This window comes from Setaria viridis, chromosome 9, assembly GCF_005286985.2.
Source record: "Setaria viridis chromosome 9, Setaria_viridis_v4.0, whole genome shotgun sequence".
Lineage (NCBI taxonomy): Eukaryota > Viridiplantae > Streptophyta > Magnoliopsida > Poales > Poaceae > Setaria > Setaria viridis.
Genome location: NC_048271.2, coordinates 8073639 through 8099874, shown reverse-complemented (window position 1 = coordinate 8099874; position 26236 = coordinate 8073639). Strand labels below are relative to the sequence as shown.

The following is a 26236-nucleotide window of genomic DNA, read 5'->3' as shown; positions in this document are numbered from 1 at the left end:
GTAAATGGATCGGACGGGTGATTGGTGAGGAGTATGGTTAGGTGTCTCCAACAAGAGGTTTTAAATAATGAACAGTGTAAAAATATCCTAGCTAGCTTGTGGTGAAGAGCTGCACGTTTCCCAATACTCTTCCCTCTCACTGCATGAGCCTCGAGCTATCCTCCTAGACCAACTTACTATTATTTCTCCTAGACCAACTTACTTTTATTTCTCTTTCCCGTTGAGCTAGGAACTATCTCAAACTGTTGGATACCCTCTTAGAGGCAACCAGGGCTTCTTGAAAAACATTGTATATTTCAAAACAGGGAAGGTGCTTAAGACCCTGTTTGGTTTGCTTTTGGTTTGCTCTTGCTAAACTTTAGGACTAAAGTTTGGTCCCTTTTTAGTCCCTAAAATGCCAAACAGGGTGACTAAAAGTTGCTAAACTTTATTAAACTTTATTCCCTAAAGTTTAGCCCTTTAGTCTCCAAGGGGTTGTTTATGAGGACTAAAAGGTACCCTAGACACCCTGTACCCCTCATTAATGCCCCGTCTGTGACTAGCTCCCCCCCCCCCCCGCACCCCACCCCGCCGCACCCGGCCACCCTGCGCCGCCTCCGTACCCCCGCACTGCCGCTCGCGCGTGTGCTATGCGTGCCTACGTGGGGAGGTAGAGAAAGAAGAAGGGCAGGGGTAGCAATGATTAGGGGCATGTTGGTCATTGTTTAACTCATTTAATATCCTTTAGTCACTAGAATCAAATAGGAGGGACTAAACTTCAATCCCTATATAAAGGGGGACTAAAGTTTAGTTTAGTCCCTAAAGGAACCAAACAGGGCCTAAGCAGTGGGGCCCCTGTTCCCCAGCCCCCCCTTCTCTTCAATTTAGGCCTTGTTTAGTTGGTCAAATTGGGAGGTGCCAAATTACTGTGCTGGCACTGTAGCACACTGTAGCGTTTCGTTTGTATTTGTGAATTATTGCCCAAACATTGACTAATTAGGCTCAAAAGATTCGTCTCGCAAAGTGCAACAAAACTGTGCAATTAGTTTTTAATTTCATCTATATTTAGTACTCCATGCATGTACCGCAAGTTTGATGTGATGGGGAATCTTCGTTTTGCATAGTGCCAAAGTTGGGAGTTGGGGGTGAAGTAAACAAGGGCTTAGGTGTGTTCACCAGAATGTTGATGAAAGCGGCAGGGCGTAGTCTTTGGCTTGTTGCCGAATGTGTCCTGGACTCCTAGTATGGTCATCAGCATACAATATGTTGATGACACCTCCCTCTTTCTTAACAATGACCTATACAATAAAGCCAGAAATTTTAAATGGATCCGGATCTACTTGAACAGCTATCAGGGATGAAAATCAGGATAGTGTACATGTAATACGAGTAGGATTATTATCCTAGCATAGGCGCGCTAGAGTTTTAAGATCCTACTAGGACCAGCTAGTGAAACCATACGTTTAGGACTTGAGTCCTGTGTAACTCAAACACTTGTAATATTCCAGGATATAAATAGAGAGCTGCGCTAATCCTGAGAGGTTGAGCCGGCCGTTCCATGAACTTTACAAATCAATTATGAAAAGAGTGACATGATGTGGATAGGCTTAGAGGAGGAGGAGGAGGAGGTGAGTGCTTGTGCCAGACATTTTTGCTATAAGAATGGTAGTCGCTCTTTTACATATCTAGGCATTTCTTTTCACTACTCTAAGCTAGAAAAGAAGATATCCAATCTATTGTGGATAAAATCATAAAAAAAGTTAACTGGCTGGAGGGGGAGACCCTTTTGTATGAAGGGCTGACCCTTTAAAATCCTGGCTAGCAAGTATTCAGTAAATTCCCAAAATGGAATATGGAGACCATTAGTCCCCAAATGGTTCATCCATACAATTTAGGTCCTTGTAAACAGGTTGAGGAGCTCTGAGGTGAAAATGTGACACTCTTCAAGTAGCGGACACCTGACAGACGCCAACCAAGCAAAAGCAATCCACGACTGCCGGGTGCGTGCGGAGTGCTGGTGTGTGGGATGTTTTTTTTTTGTGGGGGGGGGGGGGGGGGGGGGGGGGGCGTGGGGGGGTTGAATTCGCTGAGAATATTATGCACTATAATAACTTCAAGTGCCAGTGTGCCACGCGCTTTGAGATGCGTTGGGGTTCCGTGATAAGGACTCTGTTCGGTTGTTCCAGACTTCCATTTTCCTAGTTTTGCAGAGGTGTACATGTGGTGGAAGCCTGGAAACATGCATGATCGCCTAGCAAACCACATCCCAGATGCTATTCGCAGCGAATTCCATTTTTTTCATCCCACAACAGCGACTTGGACTACTTCTGTCTGTGCCTCCACATGATATGTGCAGTGAAACACTCCAGTGCGCATCTAAAGAAGGAGGGCGATTGCATTTGCGTGCTACATACCTGTCTATTTGGCCAGGCCTGCTAGGAAAAAGAATCTTAGATACTTTTTGTTTGTGTTCGAAACTGTCAGCTGCTCTTCGCACAGAATATATGCTCATAGTTCTGTTCTGCGCTGTTTGTTTCTTTCATGATATGACTGTCTTGTAAGTTGTAACAAAAACCTACTGTTAACCAGGAAACAACCACAACCTGTCTCACAAATTTAAGAAGGAAATCACACATTTGCATTACATGATGATGAAATGGGAATGCTCAAGTCGAGCAAATCCAAAGAGTGCCACAAGCTGCCTTCTTAGAGCTGCTCTACAAATCCACAATCCTTGCGTTCGTGTTGAACTATTTTTTTCCGAAAAAAATGTTGAATTATTTTTATGATTTATGATCAACTCTTTGCAGTCCGTGTTACTTCATTCTTTGGCAGGCTCTTCTTTGTTGCTACATGTAGTGCTGGCTTGTTTGTGCCTATAGAGATGGCTGAGTGATGTAGCAATTTTGCCATCTTGGCCCATGTACCATCGACTTTATATGGCTCTACGAGTCATTTATTGATATAACGGTTTGCACACTCTATTTTCCTTTCCTCTTCGAATCTTAGATGATATCAGAAAATTATTTAAAACCACTAAGAATCACGCACGATCAAGAATAACTTAGTGCTCCTTGCCTCCGTGCAATTGCAAAAGAAGAAGAAGAAGAAGAAGAAGTACAGGAGCTAGCATGGCTTGTCGATTCTTGGGTTTGCAGAAACATCGACTGAAACAGTGTTGGCGAACTTGGGCACCCCACAAAATTGTTGCCGGCAGCATCAAAGACGCGCAGGTTCACGAGGTTGGTGGCGTCAGGGAGCGGTCCGAAAAAGGCATCGTGATCCAACCGGACCTCCACGAGGCTCTTCATGGCGGCGATGAACTGGTCTATGCGCCCGGTGAGGAGTGAACTCTGACCACTGACGTCGAGGAACTATGTTGCCGTCGTTCCCGAAGCCGGCTGGTATGGCCCCGTGGAGCTCATTCCTCGCGAGCGACAGGCTCTCTAGGGCCGGGAACGCGGCGGCGCTGCCGAGGTAGTCCGGGAACAGCGACAGGCTGATGTTGTTGACCGAGAAGCTCTGTAGGCCGGAGCAGGTTAGCACGTCGTCCGGCCGGAATCTCGGGCCTACCGTGGGGTTGTCGTCGAGGTTTATCGTCTCGAGGGCGGGGAAGGCGGCGAAGAAGCCTTCGGGGACGCCGAGGAAGCGGTTGGATCGGAGGTCGAGGGTGCGGAGGTGCTGCAGCGGCGTCGGGAGGAGGGGGAGGTCGCCGCCGGTTTGCCCGGTGAGACCGTTGAAGCCGAGGTCGAGCTCGGTCAGGAAGGTAAGCTTGCTGAGGTCGGACGCGTAAAGCCAGCCGGCCAGACCGGCGCGGCTGGCGCGGATGGAGGCGACGCGGCGGGCATCGTCGAAGCTCACGCCCACCCACGAGCCGTCGCAAGGGTCGGCCGATTTCACGCCCCAGCCGAGCGCGCCTTGCCGGCGCCGGTTGTGTTAGCGATGGATTGCATGGCCGCGGCGTCGTCAGGGCTCGCCGGCGCCGCGGCTATGATCCAGGGGAGGGCGCCGAGGATCACCAGGACGGCAAGAACCGGCATCGGCGTTCGGCATGCCATTAGATCGATTTCGCGAGTACTCTTGCAATATTGCTTCAAAGTTTTCGTGTTTTGTGGTGTACTCAACCCGACTACGACCACGTACTATATTAGGTTGCCGTCATCACTCTTACAGAAACTTCCATAATTCACGTCCTTCCAAACAGAAAAGCTTCACATTACCGGAATGCATGCATGCATGTTTACGGAATATATATTGGAAAATATTATTACCAAATAAAAAACAAGCAATAAAGAATTCATTACTATAAACCAGTCTGTAGATTGTGGCCAAGCAATCATATCATTGTGCAGCTGTATGTTGATTACTACTTGCATATGATGATATAAACAGGAAATCAAACAATCAATCGTATATAGCGGCATACGGAGTATTGCGTGGAAGGGAGAATGCTTTTTGATCCTGTATCTATATGTTAATTACTCCCTCTCGGTTGAAAATATAATTGCTTTAGGACATTGATATCTACAAGATGGAACTTTGACTATCAACTTTAATAAAAAAAATATGATATCTAAAGATAAAAAGATAAATCACTTAAAATTTTGAATCAACTAACATCAATCTTATATCGGAAATATATCTAAACTCTTTGTAATATTTTTTCTGGTCATAAATACAAGTTTATTGGGCACAAACACAGTCTCCAATTTACCTTTTTACTGTAATTATCCATAAAAACATATTGTTTCATATAAAGAGCTATATATTGTCAAAGTGTATTTCATGACAAACAATTGTAAATCAATATTACATATCGGTTGTCAAATTTAGAAAATGTTTGGCTTAGAATAAACCTAAATGGACTTATATTTACGAGTAAGTATGTGTTATCAAAGTTACGAAGGTTTTCTAACTAAAAAAATAAAATGATTTATATATTCATGATTTAAACCAGACGGTTCATAACCCAAAGGTCAACACCCCTTTAGTTGACCCTCTTCTTTCTTCTTCTTTTTCGTTCTTTTATTTTTAGGGAGCACTTGCCCCCCCCTCCCCAACACACACAAGAATCTCGATCAGACCTTTAATGGTAAATATAATCTTTAATGGTAAATATAGTACCCATTTAGCCGGATTGCAAACAAATCGGCTATGAAGGTGTAAACTAGATAGACCAGCTATGAAGGCGTAAACTAGATGATCGACACTAGCACTACCACAACCACAAAGACGATGGTGAAGTGCATCTAACATGTTTGACGGTGAGACGCTGGAGACAATCAGCTCGGGGTTCCCCTCCACCCATACCTCCAGGCCACTGGATGAACTTGGGCACGCTGCCCTGCAGCACATTGTCAGAAATGTTAGGAGGCGGAGCGACGACAGCTGCGTGAGGACTAGTGGGATGGTGCTACTGATGTTGTTGCCACACAAAATGATTGTTTCAAGAGACAAAAGATTGGAGAACGTCAGGTGGATGGTTCCATTGAGGAATACACGAGACATGTTGATCCCTGTAACGACCCTGTGATGGTCATTTTCCTTATTCGTGGCGTAGTGTGTATACTAAGCCAACCCGCATAGGTGTTGTTGCGCCGTCAGCTCTCCGCAAGGGACACAAGGAAATGTAAAACAGTGGCTATCGACAGCAACTTTTAAACATCTAAATCACACGTGCTGGGTCCAGCTGGCAGAAGTTCCCTTTTCTGGCTACCTCAACAACATCAGTTTGCATGTGGCATACGAACACCGGCACTAGCCCTTGAAGCATGTTCCCGGAGAGATACACCGAGTCTGTGGACCAACACGACAGTTCATAACTCAATGGCCAACAACCATTTTGTCATCTTCTTTCTTTTTCATTCTTTTAGTTTTCCAATTAAGAAATAAAGGGGCACATGCCCCCCTCCTTCCTACAAGAATCTCGAGCACACCTTTGATGGTGAGCATAGCACCTATTTAGAATGTACGTGTCGCAAAACATTTTTGTCATTGTTGAGGTTGAAGTGTTGTATCATATGGCTTGTGAATGTTGTTGAGGTTGAAGTGTTGTATCATATGGCTTGTGAATGTCTCCAAACAGGACCCGTCAGATGGTTGTTGCTGAGGTCCAACACACCGTTCTAACCAAGAGACTTAGCACATGACCGTTAATGTTGGCATTTTATGCTTCAAACCTCCATAGTTCGGTGAGAACACAAACCAATAGCCTTTAGACAACCTTCGTCATATTGGAGAAGAAATGTTGCGGTCTTTAGACAACTCGGGACTAAAGACCTTCCTTTAGTCCCGTTTGGTAATATCAACTGGGACTAACAGATTTTGTGCAAAAAATATTATAAATTCCTAGGAGGCCCCCACACACACGCACGTCACAAGTCACAAGTCACGCAATTTTTCACACGAAATATGCGCGTGCGCGATGCATGAGTATCGGTGTTTTGGACCGCTGACTAGTGATTGTACACCGCGCTCTCCTCACTTCCGATGGCTAGCACACAAGAGACAAGGAGTTACACTGGTTAGGAAAAATCACTACATTCAGTTTTGGCAAGAGTCATGTTCCTTGGATCAAGTGCACTGGACTTACAATGGGGTAGTTGCAAGCAAGCGTTCGTGCGATGTGTGGGTGTATGCGTTGAATGCGAGAGAGAGAAGGCCTGGTTCCCCTTATATAGGTCAGGGACCAGGCAACAATATTGAGAAATGAAGGGGGTTGTGGTGTGGTCAGGTCTTCCTTGCACCAAGAGGCCTGCTTGTCCTGTCCCCTTGGCTATTCGTGGACTTCGCACGCCTTGTACGGTAGCTCCTGTGCGACGTGAGTTTCTTACGCATGGCCCGGCCTACTCCGTGGTGTGCTCCCATCTCATCCGCCAACTCCGTGGCAGTGAATGGGACGGGTCCTGTTGTCGTCCATACTGGTGACAAATGGGCGGGCCGTGATTAGTGGCCTGGATGGGGCGCGCCGCTCGTCCCGGCTTTCCCCAACCTCTTTAGTGCGCTCTGGCCGCTCCTCGTTGTAACGTCTGTCGCTAGGTCTCACCTCGCCTGCGGGACCGTACCGAGCCTGGCGCGGTGGTATGGCCTTGATCTTGACGGATCTCCTTAACAGCGAAGGTGATGATGATGCCAGGGCGTGTGGGCGTGTACGGCCGCGCATGGTCTCATCCTGCAGGTCATCGTGGGCGGTCCAAAGGATGGAGCCTCACCCTCAGACCTCCTGGTTAAAGGTCGGCTCCCCTCACGTATAGTTTTCTTACCATCTCACCTACACAGCACATTTAACTGAGTAGGGGATGCAATTCTTTTGTAATAACTCGTGGGGGATCCTTTAATCCCGGTTAGTATTACCAACCGGGACTAAAGATCACCTCTAGGTGTCTCCACGGACTACAAAATTTAGACCTAGGACTAAAGTCTCTTTAGTCCCAGGACAAAGACAATCGAGATTTTTGTTGAGGATGGAAGTTCCGAGCAGTCTCAACTTATTCAAAATCGAGCACCCAGCTGTTAGCCGGCGGACACTGCCGGAGCAGCGGGGACGTAGGGAGTGGCGCAGAGCATGAGGGGGTTCTTCCTTCTCACGCCGAGCCCCATGGCCTCCTCCATGTCGACCTCGTCCACGCCGGGGGGCAGCCTCCAGTCGAAGTGGTACATGAGCTGCAGCAGCGCCAGCTGCATGCCGGCGAGCCCGTAGTTGTACCCCGGGCACATCCGACGGCCGGCCCCGAACGGCGTGAACTCGAAGTGGAGGCCGTGGAAGTCGGGCGCGCCGTCCTCAGCGAACCGCTCCGGCCGGAACTCCTCGGGGTCCCTCCAGTACCGCGGATCCCGCGAGATGGCCCACGCGTTGACCACGATCCGCGACCCGCCCGGCACCACGTACCCGCCGAGCTCCGCCGCGCCGATGCTCTCCCGCGGCACCAGCAGCGGCGCCGCCGGGTGCAGCCGGATCGCCTCCTTCATCACCAGCTTCAGGTACTTGAGGTCGCTGTTGCGGAGGTCCGTCTCGGTGATCGTCTCCTTCCCGCGGAACGTGCTCCGGATCTCCTCCTGCAGCTTCCTCATCACGCGCGGGTTCCGCGCGATCTCCGACATGGCCCACTCCGTCGACGAGCCGGACGTCCCCGTGCCGCCGGCGAACATATCCTGCACAATTTTTTTTGTCTATATGAAATCGAATCGGATGGAATAAAGTCTTGCTTCAAAATAAGAAAGAAATTAAAGATGCAGTAAGATACCAAGACGACAGCTTTGATGGTGTTGTCCGTGACCGGGAACCCCCAGGAGTTGTCGCCGCTCTGCTGCAGCGTGAGCATGACGTCGACGACGTCCTCGTCGACGACCTCCTTCCCGGCGGCGATCCTCGCGGCGCGCTCCCCCCGCCTCTTCTCGATGATGTCGACGAGTATGCGGTCGAACGTCCGGTGTATCTCCCGGAGCTTTCGCTTCATCCCGCTGACCTCGCCGAGCACCTCCCTGAACCTGGGGAACAGGTCCGGCACGTTGAAGCCGCTGGACAGCCCGATGACGCGCTTGATGGCGTCCTGGAACACGGGCATGTCGGGCCTCACCTCCCCGAACGACGACCTCGAGATGGTCCGGCTGCTGATGTCGTAGACCATCCTCGTCACGTTCACCGGCGCGCCGGCGGCCGCCGCGGCCCGGATGGCCTCCACCTGCCGCCGCACCTCCTCCTCGCGGATGTGCTGGAAGGAGAGGATCCGCTTCGGGCTGAGCACCTCGTGGATGCAGAGCTTGCGGATCCGGCGCCAGTAGTCGCTGGTGGGGGCGAAGATGATGTCGGCCCAGCCGTAGCCGCAGATGCCGCCGACGAGGAGCCGGGGCCGGTTGGCGAAGTTGGGGTCCTGCACCTTGAGCACCTCGCGGGCGAGCTCCCGCGAGGTCACCACCACCAGCGGCATCGTCGGGCCGATCATGAGCGTCATGATGGGCCCGTGCACGGCCGCCAGGTCGCGCAGGCGGCGGTGCACCAGCGTGTTCACCACGTGGTGCACGCTCCCGACCACCGGCAGCGTGCGCGGCCCCGGCGGGCGGCGCCGGGAGCCACCACGGCGGAGGAACAGGAGGATGGACACGGCCAGGAGCGCCACCAGGATGGCGTTGTACGTGGTGTCGTCCATGCTGCCGTCAGATCGGTCGATACTCACTAGTCGTTCGCTCCTTTTTTAAAAAAAAAATCCTACTGTTGTCAGTGATCACTGACTGACACACTCTCTCTCTCTAGTGATGGGAGTGAGCTGAGCTAGGGTTGGGACGCTGGAGGCTAGCCGAAGTCTCAGCTCTATTTATAGGTGGGTTCCTCGATCTCAGTGTCGATGCGAGCCAGAGCGTGGACGCGCATGAGAGCGTACGTGTTATGTATAAAATAAAACTAGGATATAGATTCACTTTCGTGATTCTTCGGTTAGAACGATTGGCCCATTGTACATACCGATCAGTTTCTCGAAAGATAAGAAAATTTATAGTAACCAAGATTTACCTGACTTGTGCTTAGCCGGTACAAGAAGAGTGTATTAATATTGTTATTAGCAAGGTATATAGTTAAAATACTTAAATGGGAGTGATCGAAGGTCAAATAGGGCGCCGTCGATTAAAGCTAGGTGCGCACTCTGTCTCCATGCAAAACATGAGCAGTTTTTCTTTCTTTTTTTTTAGGGTAAAGAAGAAGAGCAGTTGTGTACGAGTTTCTCCATCGACTTTACGTGGTGACTCGATCACCTCTCCCAGCAGCCAGCAGTACGTAAAGGTGAAACATGGCTTCACCTTTCAGTACCACGTACGTTGGTGATTGGTGGTGCCGTAAGTAACGATGTAAATCCGGATTTGGATAGGCATTCGTGGCGGTAATAAAATGGATGTGTATGAGCAAACACACTTCCTCTACTCAGTACTCACAAATGTGTGTTTCCTTAGACGTTTGTCTAGGTTTTCCAGAATCAAACGTTTAATTTTTAATTTTGACTATAAACGGCAAAAAATAATTATATAGATTGACGACATATGATTAACTATATTCATGATGATAAAACAAACTCACAATATATATAGCCTTTTCTATTTATGATGGTATACTTTAATACATATTATTAGTTGAACTACCATACAGGAGGTTATATATATTAATGTTCTAATAGATTTCCAAAATGTAGGTCGTTTTAGTTTTTTTATATTTATAGATATTATTATGCATCTATATATAGTGTATGTCTAAGTGCAGAATAATATCTATGAACCTAGAAAAGTCAAAATGACTTACAGTTTGGAACGGAGGGAGTACTTAGTATGATGAGAGGGTTACGAAGTTATGAGACTACAAATGTGTGTGATTTTTGAGACAAATCTAAACATAAGGTTTCTTATGTTATGAAACTAGCTAGATGTATTACGAGGTATCCAAAAGTTTTACGAGTCCCTGAAGGGAGTAGCAAGTCAAGTTAAACTATCCCGATTTTGATCAGACAGTGGTGGTGCATGCCAATTAACTGCATGGCGGCACGCTTGCGTGCGGTGTGTTCATTGGCCGGTACCGGGGATTCCGATGCGAATTTTGGTGTTCTTGGATAGGCATGCAGCGCCCCAGTAGTGTAATATATGATCGTGTTCGTTTCCAAAAAAAAAATATATGACCTTGTTCAAAGGTCGTCATGACTCTAACATAAGCTCGACCGTGTGGTTAGACTGCGATGTACTGGCAAGGAGCAAGCTTGGAGAAGCACGGCCATTTGTCTTTTCCAGTCATGAGCTGGCGTACGTCCAAGTCGTCCGTGCCTCCCCTTGGCTTCCACGTACGCCGGCCGGTGTGGAATTCCTGATGCGTGCATCGCTGCAGCGTGACGACTGATGAGTTCATGCCTTTCGTCGGCTGCCCGAGCCCGACTTGTGGCCCCGCTCGGAGGTATCAAGATGAACTGCTCCGATCCAGGGGCATCTTATCCTATAGCATTCTAACTTTGTTAGCTAGCACTATACCACTTACCAAGTAAAAGGGTCCGGGGTACTAGCGGTTGCTTGTTAGCATGACGGCGATCCCCTATACACTGCTTTGTGATTTCACCCGCTTCGAGATTTTCACAGGGAGCAAATTACAATGCAGTATCAGTATGTATTATACATTATGTACTAGACTAGAAACACACTCGCCGGGACTTTGTTTTCCTCCGTATAGACCAGCTGCCAAGATACTGAAATTTCTGACAAAAGTGACAGAGGATAAGGAGAGATCGGTATGATCAGGCAGGGGCCAGGGGAAGCTACTGCCCCCGCGCGGTCACACTCGCATCGCACCTAGCTAGGCCAGCTGGCGGCCGGCCCGGCGCGCCGTGCGCGCACGCGTTGCCGTGCCCCGCAAGATGGTGATGAGCTCATGAGCAGCAACATGAGCGCATGCTGACGCCGCGCCTTATCTCAGGCAGCTCGGAGGTATCCGAAGATAGCTCTGCCCCCGCGCGGTCGCACCCGCACTCGCATCGCCCACCTAGGCTAGGCGGCCAGGCCGGATTAGAGGAGCATCGGAGATCGCGGGCGCTTTTGGGTTTCCACGTTTTGTCGTGCCATCTGCCCATCCAGCCGCGTCCGCACCTGCATGCCCCACAGTGCTCGTTCGGGTAGGGGTGCGCAGCGCGTGCTGCCAGTACCGATTTCGTTCGGGTAGGAAGCCCTTGTTTACTTGGAAAGTTGGGAGGTGCCAAATTGACATTTTGCTATAAATGCGACACTGTAGCGTTTCGTTTGTATTTGTGAATTATTGTCCAAATATTGACTAATTAGGCTCAAAAGATTCGTCTCGCAAAGTACAACAAAACTGTGCAATTAGTTTTTGATTTCGTCTACATTTAGTACTCCATGCATGTACCGCAAGTTTGATGTGATGGGGAATCTTCTTTTTGCATAGTGTCAAAGTTGGGAGTTTTGTGGGAAGTAAACAAGGGCGAAGATTCGAGAGAGAAACAAGATGAACAGTGAATCAGGTGTCTTTATTAATCAATGATGATTACATATATGTATATAGCCTCAGTAAGAAGAGGTTAGGAGATAAACTCCTAAAGAAGCCCCACGATGGGTAGCTCCACTTCGTCCATAACCAGGGATGTGCCTATGTTGTAGGCAAGTCCCGCATGGCCCACTAGTGCATGCGCGGGATTTTTCCCGCCTCCAGCTTTGGACGAGGTCAAAGCAATATTATTTGCAACACTCCCCCTTGATCGAGTCCAAGCTTGATTAAGTTGTAATTCTACTCCTCTGAAAACCCTGTGGGAAAAATTAGGAATAGATTATGTTATGATTACTCTGTTATAAACCTGTAAAGTTTAAGGAGTAACTTATGCCTTGTATATCCCTAAAAAAACCCTGTGGGGGAAAAATGGGATATGACATCTTTTGTGCTACCCATTGCCTCATTAAAACTTAATATGAGAAAACCTGATGGTAAAACTCATAAAACAAAAAGAGTACAACGTGATGTTGTCAACTAGGCTCATCATTCAAGGAGACTCCCCCTTAAGCTTGCAAATCTCGAAAACGTCTCATACCAATGCCCTTAACGCATTTCTCGAATGAGGAAGATGGTAGGGACTTGGTGAAGAGGTCGACGAGATTATCGCAAGACTTTGTCTGCAAGATATTTATATCTCCACTTAGCTGAAGCTCGTGTGGATAAAATAGCTTGGGAGCAATATGCTTAGTGATGTTGCTCTTGATGTAGCCAGTTTTCATCTGTGTAACACAAGCAGCATTATCTTCATAGATAATGGTGGGTGATTCAATGGGACCAATACCACAAGATTGCTCTATGTGGTTTATCATTCTGCAAAGCCACACGCATTCACGTGATGCCTCATATAGTGCAATGATCTCAGAATGATTCGTGGAGGTGGCCACCATTGTTTGTTTAGATGATTTCCACAATATGGCTGTTCCACCATGTAGGAATACAAATCCTGTCTGTGATCTGGCATTGTGGGGATTAGACATATAGCCAGCATCAGTGTATCCAACTAAATTGGAGTCTTGGGTTTTCTGAAAGAATAATCCAAGGTCTTTAGTGCCATTCAAATACCTAAGGATTTGCTTTCCTCCGGTCCAATGGCGCTTTGTTGGGGCGGCATTATGTCTTGACAACAGATTCACTGCGAAAGCAATGTCAGGCCTGGTACCATTTGCAAGATACATGAGTGCTCCAATGAGACTGAGATAAGGGTATTCTGGACCCAGTACCTCTTCCCCTTCCTCCCGTGGTCGGAAAACATTCTTTTCTAGATCAAGAGATCAAACAAACATGGGAGTTTTTATTGGATATGATTTATCCATATTGAATTTCTCCAATACCTTTTGTACATAAACAGACTGGTGCACTAAAATTCCCGGGTGAAGGTGCTCGATTTGTAAACCTAAGCAAAATTTGGTTTTACCCCAATCCTTCATCTCGAATTCCGTCTTAAGATGATTTCGGGCTTCATCAATATCTTGTGTGTTGCCAATGATGTTTAAGTCATCTACATACACGGATATAATGCAAAACCCCGTAGGGGATCTCTTGATGAAGACGCACGGACAATCACCATTGTTGGAGTATCCCTTCTGCAGAAGGTACTCGCTCAGTTGGTTGTACCACATTCTTCCCGACTGTTTAAGACCATATAATGATCTTTTAAGTTTTACACAATACATGTTGCGATTTGCGCTTTCATTCGGTATAGAGATTCCATCAGGAACCTTCTTATATATATCCGAATCTAGTGACCCATATAAATATGCAGTCACGACATCCATCAACTGCATAGATAGACGCTTTTGGATTGCCAGCGATATTAAATATCGGAATGTGATTCCACTCATAACTGGAGAGTATGTTTCATTGAAATCAATGCCGGGTCTCTGCATGAACCCTTGTGCTACAAGCCTCGCCTTATATCTCACCACCTCGTTGTTTTCATTCCGCTTTAGGACGAAAACCCATTTAAAACCCACAGGGAAGGTTTTTGGAGGTGTAGGTATCACTGATAAGAATACCTGTCTTTTCTTGAGGGAGGCTAACTCTGCTTCAATTGCTTCCTTCCAGTTGTTCCAGTCCGAACGCTTCTTGCATTCTACCATGGATTTGGGATCTGGATCATTTTGGATGGTGTCGGCAACTGATGAGGCAAAGTATATGTTGACAATTGTAGTCTTATGATCAAATGATTCTCCAGAACCAACATAGTTTATGGAAATCTCAAGCACCTCAGCTGACGGCTCGGTATTTCCCAATACGATTGCGTCGGGGCGTTCCAATGTCCCATCATCAGAAATTGAGTGCACTGTTGATGTGGGAGGTGGATTGGGTAAATCCACTCTTTGTATCTCAACTTGAGGTTGAGTCGCATTTACTGTTTTAGAGGATTCTGTCCTCTGTTTCCTCGTGCGCTTGCGAGGATTTGCCGTACTTCTCTCATTCTCATTCTGAGAAGATAGTTGAATAGTTTTATTTGGTACATCTACTCTTTCCGGCACATTCCTTGCTGGAATGTAGGATTTTATGACACTTTTGTCAACAGCAAATGAATCTGGCAAATTGTTTGCAGCATTCTGCAAATCAATAATCCTTTAAACTTAAAGTTCGGATTCTTTGGTACGAGGATCCTCCTTTAGGGTGTCTATAGCATCCCAATTTATTTCCTGGCATACAGTGTGATACTTGAATTCTCCCCCTAATGCCAGGAAATGATCTTCGTTGAAGATACAATCAGCATACCGGGCTGTGAGTAAGTCCCCTGTAAGGGGCTCCAGGTATTTAATAATCGACGGAGATAAATACCCCACATAGATCCCCATTTTCCTGTGAGGGCCCACAGTTGTACGCTTTGGTGGTGAGATTGGTACGTATACTGTGCAACCGAATTTCCATAGATGGGAAATACTTGGAGGATCACCACGAACCAATTGCAACGGGGAGGTTGCATGGTATGCAGTTGGGCGCAATTGTATTAAGTCCGCAGCGTGTAGGACTGCATGACCCCAACATGAGGTTGGTAGATTACAATCTTGCAATAGTGGTCTGGCAATAAGCTTTATTCTCTTGATGAGAGATTCAGCTAAACCATTTTGTGTATGGACATATGGTACAGAATGTTGAACTTCAATTCCTAAGGCCATACAATAATCATTGAAGGCTTTGGAAGAAAATTCTGCTGCATTGTCCAACCTAATTGATTTTATCCGGTGATCCAACCTAATTGATTTTATCCGGTGTTCAGGCTGATTTGCTCTAAGTCTGATGACTTGTGCTATCAATTTTGCAAAAGCATAGTTCTGTGTCGATAATAGACACACATGAGACCATCTTGTGGATGCATCTATTAGAACCATGAAATACCTGAAAGGTCCAAATAAAGGTTGAATAGGTCCACATATGTCTCCTTGAATGTGTTCAAGGAACTTGAGTGGTTCAGCCTGTATTTTGAGATGTGAGGGTCTCAAAATTAATTTCCCAATTGCACATGAGGTGCACATAAAATCTGATGGTTGTGGAAATTTGTTATTGCTCATACCGTGACCATGTGAATTGCTAATGATTTTTCTCATCATCCTGACACCGGGATGGCCAAGGCGATCATGCCAAGTTTTGAATGTGTCCACATTCTGAAAAATCACTTTGTATGCAACATGTGGTACAGGTTTCACGTATGTGTAGTACAATCTGAATGAAAGAGAAGGCACCTTTTCGAGTGTCTGTTTGCCATATCCGTTATCTTTAGTCAAGATGAGAAACTCATCTTTGTTTTCTTCATGTGTTTTGATATGAATCCCATTTTTACAGATATCTCTATAACTTAGTAGGGTACGTGTTGAATCAGGATATAATAATGCTTCCTCGATATCAATTTGTGTACCCATTGGAAGTATGATGGTGGCTCTGCCGGAACCAACTATCATAGCATCGCATCCTGCGATGGTCAAAATTTGTCCCTCCCTCTTTGTAAGAGTTTGGAAATATTTGACTTCCCTAAGTATAGTATTTGTGGTACAGCTGTCCACAAGGCACAACTCTTCATCCATCGGATCGACTCCCGTATAAATCCTCTGCGACTTCCGGCGAACTCGTTTCTTCTGCTCAGCGGAGAACTAAGGTGCTGATAACGTGTTGTGAACGTAAACAGAGGAAGATTCGAGAGAGAAAGGAGATGAACAGTGAATCAGTTGTCTTTATTAATCAATGATGATTACATATATATAGGCTCAGTAAAAAGAGGTTAGGAGATAAACTGCTAAAAAGCCCCACGATGGGCAGCTCCACTTCGTCCATAACCAGGGATGTGCCCACGTCGTAGGCAAGTCTCGTATGGCCCACTAGTGCATGCGTGGGATTTTTCCCGCCTCCAGCTTTGGACGAGGTCAAAGCAATATTATTTGCAACACTTCCCAAGTTATCGCAAGTACTGTCTCCGAACACTCTTTAGCAGCAGCTTCTTCTTCTTCTTTTTTGAAGAAATTCTTGTTAGCAGCTTCAATGGAATACCACACAGGGGCATTCAGCTGGCTCGGCCGACGTTGACACGCCGCCAAGGAAGCACGCGAGCGCCGCTCCTCACCGTGGCACCTGGCAACGAACTATACACGTCATGCAGGCCGCGGGTGCTCTACACGCGCCGCGCGTGGCAATGCGGGTGACCACGTATACGCGGCTGGGCGCACCCGCGCGCGAATCCGCCGACACCTAGCACAAGGCGAAGAGGTCAAATAAGAAACTCGTGGCGTTTGCATGCCATTGCCAAGCATACCACCAGTGCGCGGAGGTGCCAACGCAATCGACAAGGCCGCCGCGCCGGCCGGCCATCCAGAGAGATCCTGCACATCATTGAAGAGTGAAGACAAAAGCGGAAGGGGATGGTCCAGCAGCAGGTGAACCCCCGTGCCCAGCTTCTTCCTCTTCATTCACGCACTGCCGCTCTGCACCTTCCGGGCTTAACCAAAATATAATGACGGTTGAATTAAACTGAGACTGTCTGCTAATGCATGTAGGTGCCCGTGTCGTCCGGATCAGTCGCCGGGTGATACTGCTCGAGGTCTGGAAGGAGCTAGCTCTGCACCCGGCGGAGTTCATCTGCCGGGACAGCACCGACGACGGGGCGTTCACTGCCGAAGCCATGGTGTGGTACTGCCCGGCCGCGGCGGGAGGGCCGCCGCTAAACCGGAAGATAAATGGAAGTTCTCAGGCTACTACCAGAGAGGAAGCCGTGGAGCAAGTGGCTGAAGAGGCGATCAACTTCCTCACGGAGGAGATGAGCTTGATGATAGATGATTTCAACTACCCAGCCGCGCAGATGTTGAAGTTCCATCAGGAGTGCGTCAAGGCCGATTGCCGGAGGCTCATGGACGAGATGAACGAAGCCGTCGAGATGGTCGACAGATTTGAAGCGGGATGTTTTGAAACCGTAAGAGCGCTCATGGAATATAAGGAGCTGTTAACATCTGGAGCGGTGCTGTACAAGGACTAATGTTACGAAAGGCCTTCTTCCAGAATTTGCCGGCAGCGATTTTGACACGGAAGGTGCCAGAAAGGTTCTCGAGCACGTGGCGGAACGCCTCGAGATTTGTTAGGAATCTGCCTCCAAAGGGTTGGTCCTCTTCATTGATCCTGTCACTGGGGAAATGATGCGTGGCTGGAATGGAATGGTTCGCCTAGACTGTTTGCTCCAGGTATTTTTGATTTTTGACACCCTTCTTTCATTCTTGTACTGAATTGTAGTTGTAGCTTGTAGGGTTGCATGGAAACTTAAAATTTCAGCTGTAATATGGTGTAGATGTTCCCTTGCTTATTCTTTCTGATCGTGTACTGTACCTAGGATTTGCTGTCGGACCTGGATGAAGAGCCAGGTTGGCCAACTCCATGATGATCAACCTCTCATGGGACTGAGCCCGCTTCCATCTGCGCTCTGACGAAGAGTGAAGCTAGACGTCGTATTTCAGCATGGGCTTGAAGATGGTTTAGTTATTTTCTTTCCCCGGGGTACTTGATCTTTTGCTGTAGTACTGGAGCTTGGAGCCAAGGACAAATCTGTGGCCTGGGGCTACCTGTGGAAATGCTCCTTTTGCGTTCGCTCTCGCGTGTCTGTAGACATCCCTAGGTGTAGTTTTAATGTAACATACTTACCGTAGTCGATCTGGTGCTAGTACTGAACTGATGCGTGGATGGTATGGTGCTTTCCTTTCCATCAACCAGTTCATGTACCTCTCCATCAACGAGTATGGCCTATTCGTTCTAACAGGGCCCTGCAGGTGTGCTAGAACTGAGTGCAGTACTATGAGATGCCCCTGATAAAATTTGCTGAAGTAGTACTAGCAGAAGTAAACCTTGAGCGATTTCCTTTTTTCATTGAACTGGTGCATGTGTGCTTGATTAACGTTAATTTCCAGTATTGTATGGCACAATCTTGTTCATCAGCGTGCTATAGTTGTTTCTGCATCTTTCTAGTTTAGGAGATGAAGCGATGAGCTGAAGTTGGCCTGTAACTATTTGATTGGTCGTACATTTGCACTGCCAAACAAATATGACTTGACTGATGAGCAATGGATGTTCTGATTTCTGAACACCACGAATTGAAAGAATCTCCGTCCAAGATTAATCCGGGTTAGTGTCTTGCAGAGTGCTGCCGCGAGCTCGCCGCTGGTGAAGTATGCAGTGGCGGCAACCAGATGGGGAAGCAGTGGAAGAGCTGGAGGTGCACGGTAGGAAGGCACGATGTGCACCTTCTGATTTCAGGTTAGGCTCCATCTGGGCCGTCGCCTGCCTTCCTTTTACGGCACGGTGTGGGAAATGGAAATGGTCTGATCTGGGATCCTTGCCGCGGAAGGCTCCCATTCCCATCCGCCGCCCGGCCGCCGGTCGTCGGCCACGTCGGCATCCCCAGCCCGCAGCCTCAACCTGAACCTGATCCTCCTCCCCCACACACTTCTCAAAAAAATCCCTCCCGCTCCCCACCCAAGTACCCAACCTCCTCCGCCTCCGCATCATCACATTCACGCGACCCGCGCCGCCGCTGACACCGCCATGGCCGCCGCCTCCCTCCTCGAGGCCACGCGCCTCCTCTCGTCCCCTCTCCCGCGCCCGCCCCTTCTCCCGCCCCACCGCGGCCTCCGCCTCCTCCTCGGGCCCGCGCGCCTCCCCGCCCTCCGCGCCCACCACCGCCTCCCGCCTCCCGCCGCCGCGGAGGAGGACGAACCAGCGAGGCCCCAGCCCCAGCCGCTCCTCGCCCTCGACGCGCTGAGGAGGTCCGTGCTCGACTCCCTCGCGGCGCTCAAGCGGCCCGCGCTCGCGCTCCTGCTGGCCGGCGCGCTGCTCGCCGCGGCGCCGGCGGTGGTCGGGCCGCACGCCGCGGCGCTGGCGGCATCGGGCGGGCGCGTCGGCGGGTCCGCCTTCTCCTCGCGCTCATCCTCGCCGCCCTCCTACGGGTACAGCGCGCCGGCGCCCAGGGGCGGGTACACCTCCGCGCCCTTCTACTCGCCCTCGCCCTTCGTCTCCGTCGGCCCGGCCGTCGGCATCGGCTTCGGGGGCTCCGGGTTCCTCATGGCCCTCATGGGCTTCGCCGCGTTCCTCTACCTCGCCGGGTTCCTGTCGGATTCGCCCGGCAACGGGAGCGTGCTCACCGAGACGCAGAAGACCACCGTCCTCAAGCTACAGGTACGTTTGGGATCGCTGTTATTTGGGGATAAGATTTTATTATTAGAGACATTACTACATTGAGTCAATTTCCGTGTTAACTTCATAGGTAAGCGGGCAAATTGGCAAATGAAATGTTGTTACATTGCCTGCTGTTTGATTGTAAGGAAAATGCTATTCATCGGGCTCTTTCATCCAAGCTATAATCAACTTCCTAATTTGGTGCGCACTTCATTTTAACATGTTGGTTTAAGCCACTGCCCAAATGCATTGTAATATAGTGTGACATGTGGCCAGCTGGATACATCGCCTAGAAGGCCAGAATCCATATTTAAGACTATTTTGATGTAAATTGCTGATTTGTCTCACGCGCACTCTTCTTAGCTGGTATATTTTATCCACTGAAGCTTCACCAAGTAGTCTGTTGTGCTGCTTTTCGGATAAAGATCATGATAGACATTTGTACACACTGTACCTAGATGTACAAAAACTGCAAACTAAGATGTGCTCGCTTCATTTCGTTATTAGTAGTGCATACCAAACAAGATCATGATAGACGTTGATACACAATTGTTGTCAAATAAGATCTATTAATTACGTTGTTTGCAGTACATACCAAATGTCAATAAGAACATACCGGTTCACAAATAGCACTCGATGTGTAAAAAAGATGAATCCACGGATAACTTTTGTAATCTATAAGTTAACATTTGTTTGCAGGTTGGCTTGCTGGGTATGGCCCGATCATTTCAGAAGGAGCTTGATCAAATAGCTGAGAAAGCAGATACATCCACCCCGGCTGGGTTGAGCTATGTGTTGACAGGTAAAACCAAATCATATATGCTGCTCCATTTTACTTCTGGAGTTATGGTGGTGTAAGTGGCAGGAGTAAAATCCAGGCAATAGAGCTATTAATGTCACAACGAACTAGCTTGGCTCACACATTAGAGAAAGAAAAAAAAGGCAAAATTGGATATGACACACTCTGATTGCCCGTGGTAAGTACCAAGATGAAAATGGGCTTGGTTCAGTCTCTTTGGGAGACAGGATCCTAACGGATCTATAGCAGATCCCTTTCTGGTGTATGGTCCAATTATTTCGAGGTAGCATAGTTCTTTTCATCATCTTCTTCTTCTTGTTGTTTTTTTGAAATTCAATGTAATGTACTGCTTTCAAAGTGATTTTCTGTGTTGGCATTCTGTTCTCATATATTTTACCTCCTTTCTTTATTGATTGAATCTTGTTCCCCTTGGATTGTTAGTAAGGATCACTTTCACACTTTGATGGACACAATTTGTATCTGTGGTGGAAATTTGGTGGTTCCTGTGTGCTTGTGTCCTTCTGTATGCCACAACAGTCCTTTTTTTTTAACAATCTCTCATTTTGGCGATGATGCATGCTGCCTGATACAAAATCGGTACTGTTGATTGATATACTCTAGTATGTGTATGTATTTTAAACTGCATTACATTATGAGTCATAGTTTCTTAAACAAATTCAATAGATTTTTTTATAAGACTTACACCCATTTTGCTATTGCCTTGAAATCGTGCTAACTGTTTATCGTGCTAACTGTTTATTATGCTGTTCTATAGAGACAACATTGGCATTGCTTCGGCATCCAGATTGCTGTATCTCAGCTTACTCATCAGTAAGCACACTTTTTGCTTCAATTATAATGTTTGTCTTATTTAATAGATTGCAGTTTGTCTCTTGCTTTCAAATGTTTGATCACTAAAATGATGTAACTCTGCGATTTATCTTGCAAAAAATGTAATATTACGCACACCTCCCCAAAAAGAATGCAAAACGACTTTTCCATACATGTTTTTATTTCATCAGTGATGATATGGTCATAAAGTCCTTTTTTGTGTTGTAAGTAATATCAATGTTCCACACATGAGTACCATATCATGTTTTTAGTGGCAAGGTCAAATTGGTTTGGAATTCAGTAAGTTTCTTGTTCCAATGTCTTATGTAATCTCATTTATTGTTCTAAAGGTGGATGTGAAACGAAGTATGGACGATGGGGAGAAACGTTTCAATCAACTATCAATTGAGGAGAGGGGCAAGTTTGATGAAGAGACGCTTGTGAACGTGAACAGCATCAAGAGGAATAAAGCAGGCAGCCAAAGATCAAGTGGCTTCAGCAATGAGTACATTGTGGTATGTAGCCAAATGGCACCATGCTTGTCAAGTAGTATCTTATGTGTGCATACAGTGATGTTGGGACCTTCATGATGTGCAGTTCGGAATGTCCCATTATATCAGTCAACAGTGTGGTGATTTATCAACCAGCATTATTAGCCTATACATTTTAACCCTCTTCATAAACTTTCCTGATACAGTTCAGGATGCCTCTTGCCATTCAAGAATTAAGATTTTTTTAAAATGTAAAAAAGGGGGTATGTGATTTACAGTGTGTATAGGCTTGAGCGATTAAGTGTTTCTGATTAGCTGTTTTGCTAGTATTTACTCACCATATATCTAAGCATTTTTATTCATATCTGTAGATAACCATACTGGTTGCTGCCGAGGGAGTATATAAGCTACCTGTTATAAATAGCAGCAATGACTTGAAGACAGCTCTGCAAAATCTTGGTGGCATACCATCAAGCAAAATACTGGTATTCCTTGCTTGTTTATTTTCTCTCTTGTTCTATCATCAAGTTTGAATCTCTCTTGTTCTGTCATCAAGTTTGAATTCTAGTCCTACAATCCCTACTCGTGATTCATTCCATGTTGATTGCATTGGTGTTAAAATGTAAAATAATGTGAACTGACAGCAACCTGGTTTCAGTCACCAACATCTACAGTTCTGTAAAATTGTATTTGCTCCAAAACTTCATCCAGCTGGTCCAAATAGCTATCTAATCCATTTATGTTGTACAAGGCTGCCTGATCTAGTCAGCAAATAAAAATTGCAGCAAATCAGTGGCATGTTATAGGGACATCTAATAAGCGACATCTTGCTAGATTACAAATCATTTAGCAAGCAAGTTGAGTAGGTTAGAGCAACTCCAGCAGGCCCTCTAAACAGTCCCCTACTCTAAGTTTAGAGGGTCACGTCAAAAAAATAAACAGTCCTCTACTCTGCCACGTCAAAAAAATGTACTCCAGCAGGCCCTCTACTAACAATCCAAATTCCCCCCTTCACCCTCCACTCCCAAATCCAAATTCCCCCCTTCACCCTCCACTCCCAAGTCTCTAGGGAGCCCTCTATCCATTGGGGCTATTGCTGAAGTTGGAGACATTTTTATGACTAAAAAAATAGAGAACCCCATTTGATCTTTAGGGGCTTTGAAACCATCAATAGCCTCATGAATTCACACTAAAAGTAAAGTGGAAAATTAAAATAAGAATAAGGGAAAAGAAGAAAAATCATCAAAAGAGCCAACATTTTGCTAGCCTGCTATTTTAAATCAAGGTGATTGTCTGCATTTGGTTGATACTCGTATGCTATAACAATGATGCCTGACACTTGGTTTATCTTCATTGCAGGCAGTCGAGGTCCTATGGACTCCACAAAATGAGAACGACACATTGTCAGAACGAGAGCTCCTTGAAGATTACCCGCTTTTGAGGCCTCTATAGAAAGAAAAGGTTGCGGATTGGCCCTGTGGAGAAAGAACAAATTGTAGATTCAGTTTTGGCGGTTTTCTCATTAACTATAGCACAGATCTTGTATTTGTAAAAAAATATAATTGTAATTGACGTCACTGTTAGCAGGCAACATAAAAGTTGGCATATGTAGCCCACGGCAGTGCAAATGAGCAACTGTACGTCGGTAGACTTGTGCAGTGTTCCTGACACAGTCACACGACTTTGTAAATAGATTGTCCTCAAAGAACATGTGAGTCTGCATTTGTGTGTTGTCTTGTGCACTGCAGGACTGGGTTCAGCTTAAGAAACATGGATGATTTTTGTTCAAAAAATAGAAAGATTTGACGAAATCTTGCAGGTCAGTTCCCGCTTCTACGGTCTACGGTCTCCGGGCGTGAGATCATTGCCGGGCTCCACCACCGTCTCGTTATGTGGAAACAATATGTTACTGATGTTGGTCTCTGCCAGTTGTGAGGCTGACACAAGCTGACAAGCAGCTTCCTAATAAACCAAAAACATACTAAGCAACGAAACTCTGATAAGATACTCAGTACCGTTGCTGCCCTCACCAAACACGCCAAAGATCAACACCTGATTTCAGTCTGAGCACCGAATTCGCCACACATTTTAGTAAACAAAATCCGTAACAACTCGATCAAATAGTCTACGACTTGGACTGGTACTACAATTTCCTGATGAAGTAGGAACCGGCAGCTCACCAGCATCTACCAACTCGTTCAACTTCCATCCCAAATCACCCCTATAAAAACCACACCACCACAAAGCCCAAAAGCAACACAAAGCAGCGCAACAGACTCGCACATCAGCCAAAAGTACTTCTGGGCAAGCTGACTGATCACATCAGATCAGACAGTAGCAATTCCGAGCAAGAAAATGGTTGCCAGGGTGATGCCGTTCTGGCTCCTGGCCGCGGTGCTGGTCGCGGCGGCGTCGGCGCAGTCCTCCGGCTCCGGCGGCAGCGACTGCACGTCGGCGCTGGTGAGCCTGTCCCCGTGCATGGACTACATCAGCGGGAACGGCTCGTCGTCGCCCAGCGCGTCGTGCTGCTCGCAGCTCAAGTCCGTGGTGCAGTCCAAGCCGCAGTGCCTCTGCGCCGCGATCGGCGGCGGCGCCTCGTCCTCCCTCGGCGGCGTCACCATCGACCGGGAGCGCGCGCTCGGCCTCCCCGCCGCCTGCAACGTCCAGACCCCGCCCACCAGCCAGTGCAACGCCGGTAAGCGCCCCGCTCCCACCGGAGGCAAACTGCCCGGCGCCATTCATCTCACGCCGATCGCTCTGCTCTTTTGGAGATCTCGCTCGTTGCTGAACGGAAATTAACTCGTCGTGTGATCGGATCGATCGGTGCAGGTTCGTCGGGCGGCGAAGGATCGAAGGCGACGCCGTCCCTGCCATCCGGCGCCGCGGCGCTCCGGGGGCCGGCGGGTCTGGTGCTCGGGCTCGCCGTGTCAGCTGCGGTCTACGCCGTGTCAGCTGCTGCGTGAAGCGTGGTGATTCAGGGTTTCAGGACGCGTTGTTGCGTCGTGTGAAACTTCCGTTTCAGCATTCGGGGAGGAGGATTTTGAGTGTTGCGTGTGTGCCTCTACGGATTTGTGTTATTTCTTGTGCGATTGGTTGATTCCTAGGGTCGCAATAAATTTGCCGGTTTATATATATGCCATGTTCGTTTACACTCGTCATGTCGCATTTTCAAAATCGTGTTGCGTTATCTTTCCTATGTTGCGGGTTCAAATGTTCCTGGGCCGGTCAACCCAAATGCTTCACTTATCGAAAAGTCATTCTTAACTGAGAAATTTAATCTTAATTCTCTCAAATATAATCTCAGTACTTGAAGTCATTCTTATCCTATGTTGCGGGTTCAAAGGTTGCAAGGCGGCCTCATAGGAGAGGTCAAATGGACCTCGTCACCACCATTTTTATTGTGCGACCACATATCATCATGTTGGCCCTAAACACATAATTTTTTAGTAAAACAGATATTTCACTTACACGTCAACACTTCCACCCACCTATCCTCTCGCCTCATACGTGGAGTGGCAATAAGCTGCGATCTTTCATTTTTGCTACGATATACCTATAAAACATACCATGAGTACTCATGTTCGTGACAAAACTACTCGTGTAACTTTCAGACATCTAAACTCTGACACATACAGTAAAACGTAATCAGTAAACAAAATTTGCGATATTGACCGCATGGTTCCTTTGTCACAAATTTTTTTCCCTTTTATTTTTTTAAAGCCGTACAATGAAGGATGGAGAAAGCAGCAAAATTCGCCTTAGGATTAGCCTCGTCTAAACCGTCAAGAATGGAGGACTCCGATTTCAGTCTGAACAACAACCAATCTGCAGCGCATTTACTGAAGCAAATACAAAACTACCCTTATGTGAATTTGCAGCCGGGAGGTGGCGGCAGCTCATTCTCCTTGCCCAACTACAACCTGGTTTTCTATGCTCCTTGCCTTCTACTTTGGCCAGGGAGGTTCACCTGAAGGCATCCCACAAGCAAGGAAATAGCTGGAGTATGGGACCTCGTCTCCGCACGACCGCGCATCAGAAACTGCGGCCATACGGAGAGAAAAGAAACTCTGGAGTTCTGACAGAGTGGTAGAACTCGCACCTTCAAGGAGCCACCGGCCTTGTAGTTCGGCCCTGGTTTGCTGGAGGCTTCCCCTGTTCCCCGAGGTGCGCCTTAGATTTTCCGTAGCAACAACATCGAGTAAGAACGGGACACGTAGCGGCAACACGCCAAACACAGATGGGAACAAGATAGCCAGCACTAGTGCACGACATTGCTCCAGGCTCAAAGCCTCAAACCAGGCAGTAGCGCACCGCACCGCACCCAAGCTAGACGAAAATGGCTGCTCGTGGGAGGGCAAGGGCGGCGCCCCTCTGGCTCCTGGCCGCCGCAGCCTCGCTGCTCGTCGTGGCGGCGGCGGCTACCGGGCGCCCCGGCGCCAGCGGGTGCACGTCGGC

General features: G+C 47.5%; 3 protein-coding genes across 3 annotated transcripts; 2 read left to right on the top strand and 1 right to left on the bottom strand.

Annotated features, from left to right (window-relative positions):
- Positions 1–7491: 7491 nt before the first annotated feature.
- Positions 7492–9125, bottom strand: LOC117835201 (5-epiaristolochene 1,3-dihydroxylase). Its single transcript, XM_034714573.1, has 2 exons — positions 8223–9125; positions 7492–8130 (listed from the first exon to the last, which is right to left on the bottom strand). The coding sequence occupies exons 1-2, from the start codon at positions 9123–9125 to the stop codon at positions 7492–7494; spliced, it is 1542 nt and encodes a 513-aa protein (XP_034570464.1).
- A 9846-nt stretch (positions 9126–18971) lies between these two features.
- On the top strand, positions 18972–23503 carry LOC117840166 (FLUCTUATING-LIGHT-ACCLIMATION protein 1, chloroplastic). Its single transcript, XM_034720627.2, has 6 exons — positions 18972–19660; positions 20360–20462; positions 21235–21290; positions 21641–21805; positions 22153–22266; positions 23141–23503. Exons 1-6 carry the CDS (start codon positions 19031–19033, stop codon positions 23231–23233), a joined length of 1161 nt encoding a protein of 386 aa, XP_034576518.1. The 5' UTR covers positions 18972–19030; the 3' UTR covers positions 23234–23503.
- Positions 23504–24017: 514 nt separating this feature from the next.
- On the top strand, positions 24018–24939 carry LOC117840167 (non-specific lipid transfer protein GPI-anchored 5). The gene is made up of 2 exons (XM_034720628.2): positions 24018–24476; positions 24611–24939. The coding sequence occupies exons 1-2, from the start codon at positions 24137–24139 to the stop codon at positions 24742–24744; spliced, it is 474 nt and encodes a 157-aa protein (XP_034576519.1). The 5' UTR covers positions 24018–24136; the 3' UTR covers positions 24745–24939.
- Positions 24940–26236: the final 1297 nt, after the last annotated feature.

What these genes read in the sequence shown, in the direction of transcription:
- LOC117840167 (XM_034720628.2), top strand. Translation starts at nt 24,137, where the DNA reads ATGGTTGCCAGGGTGATGCCGTTCTGGCTCCTGGCCGCGGTGCTGGTC. An exon ending in CACCAGCCAGTGCAACGCCG is followed by an intron (nt 24,477 to 24,610) that starts GTAAGCGCCCCG and finishes CGATCGGTGCAG; the next exon opens with GTTCGTCGGGCGGCGAAGGA.
- LOC117840166 (XM_034720627.2), top strand. Translation starts at nt 19,031, where the DNA reads ATGGCCGCCGCCTCCCTCCTCGAGGCCACGCGCCTCCTCTCGTCCCCT. An exon ending in TCAGCAATGAGTACATTGTG is followed by an intron (nt 21,806 to 22,152) that starts GTATGTAGCCAA and finishes TCATATCTGTAG; the next exon opens with ATAACCATACTGGTTGCTGC. An exon ending in TACCATCAAGCAAAATACTG is followed by an intron (nt 22,267 to 23,140) that starts GTATTCCTTGCT and finishes TCTTCATTGCAG; the next exon opens with GCAGTCGAGGTCCTATGGAC.
- LOC117835201 (XM_034714573.1), bottom strand. Translation starts at nt 9,125, where the DNA reads ATGGACGACACCACGTACAACGCCATCCTGGTGGCGCTCCTGGCCGTG. An exon ending in CCATCAAAGCTGTCGTCTTG is followed by an intron (nt 8,131 to 8,222) that starts GTATCTTACTGC and finishes AAAATTGTGCAG; the next exon opens with GATATGTTCGCCGGCGGCAC.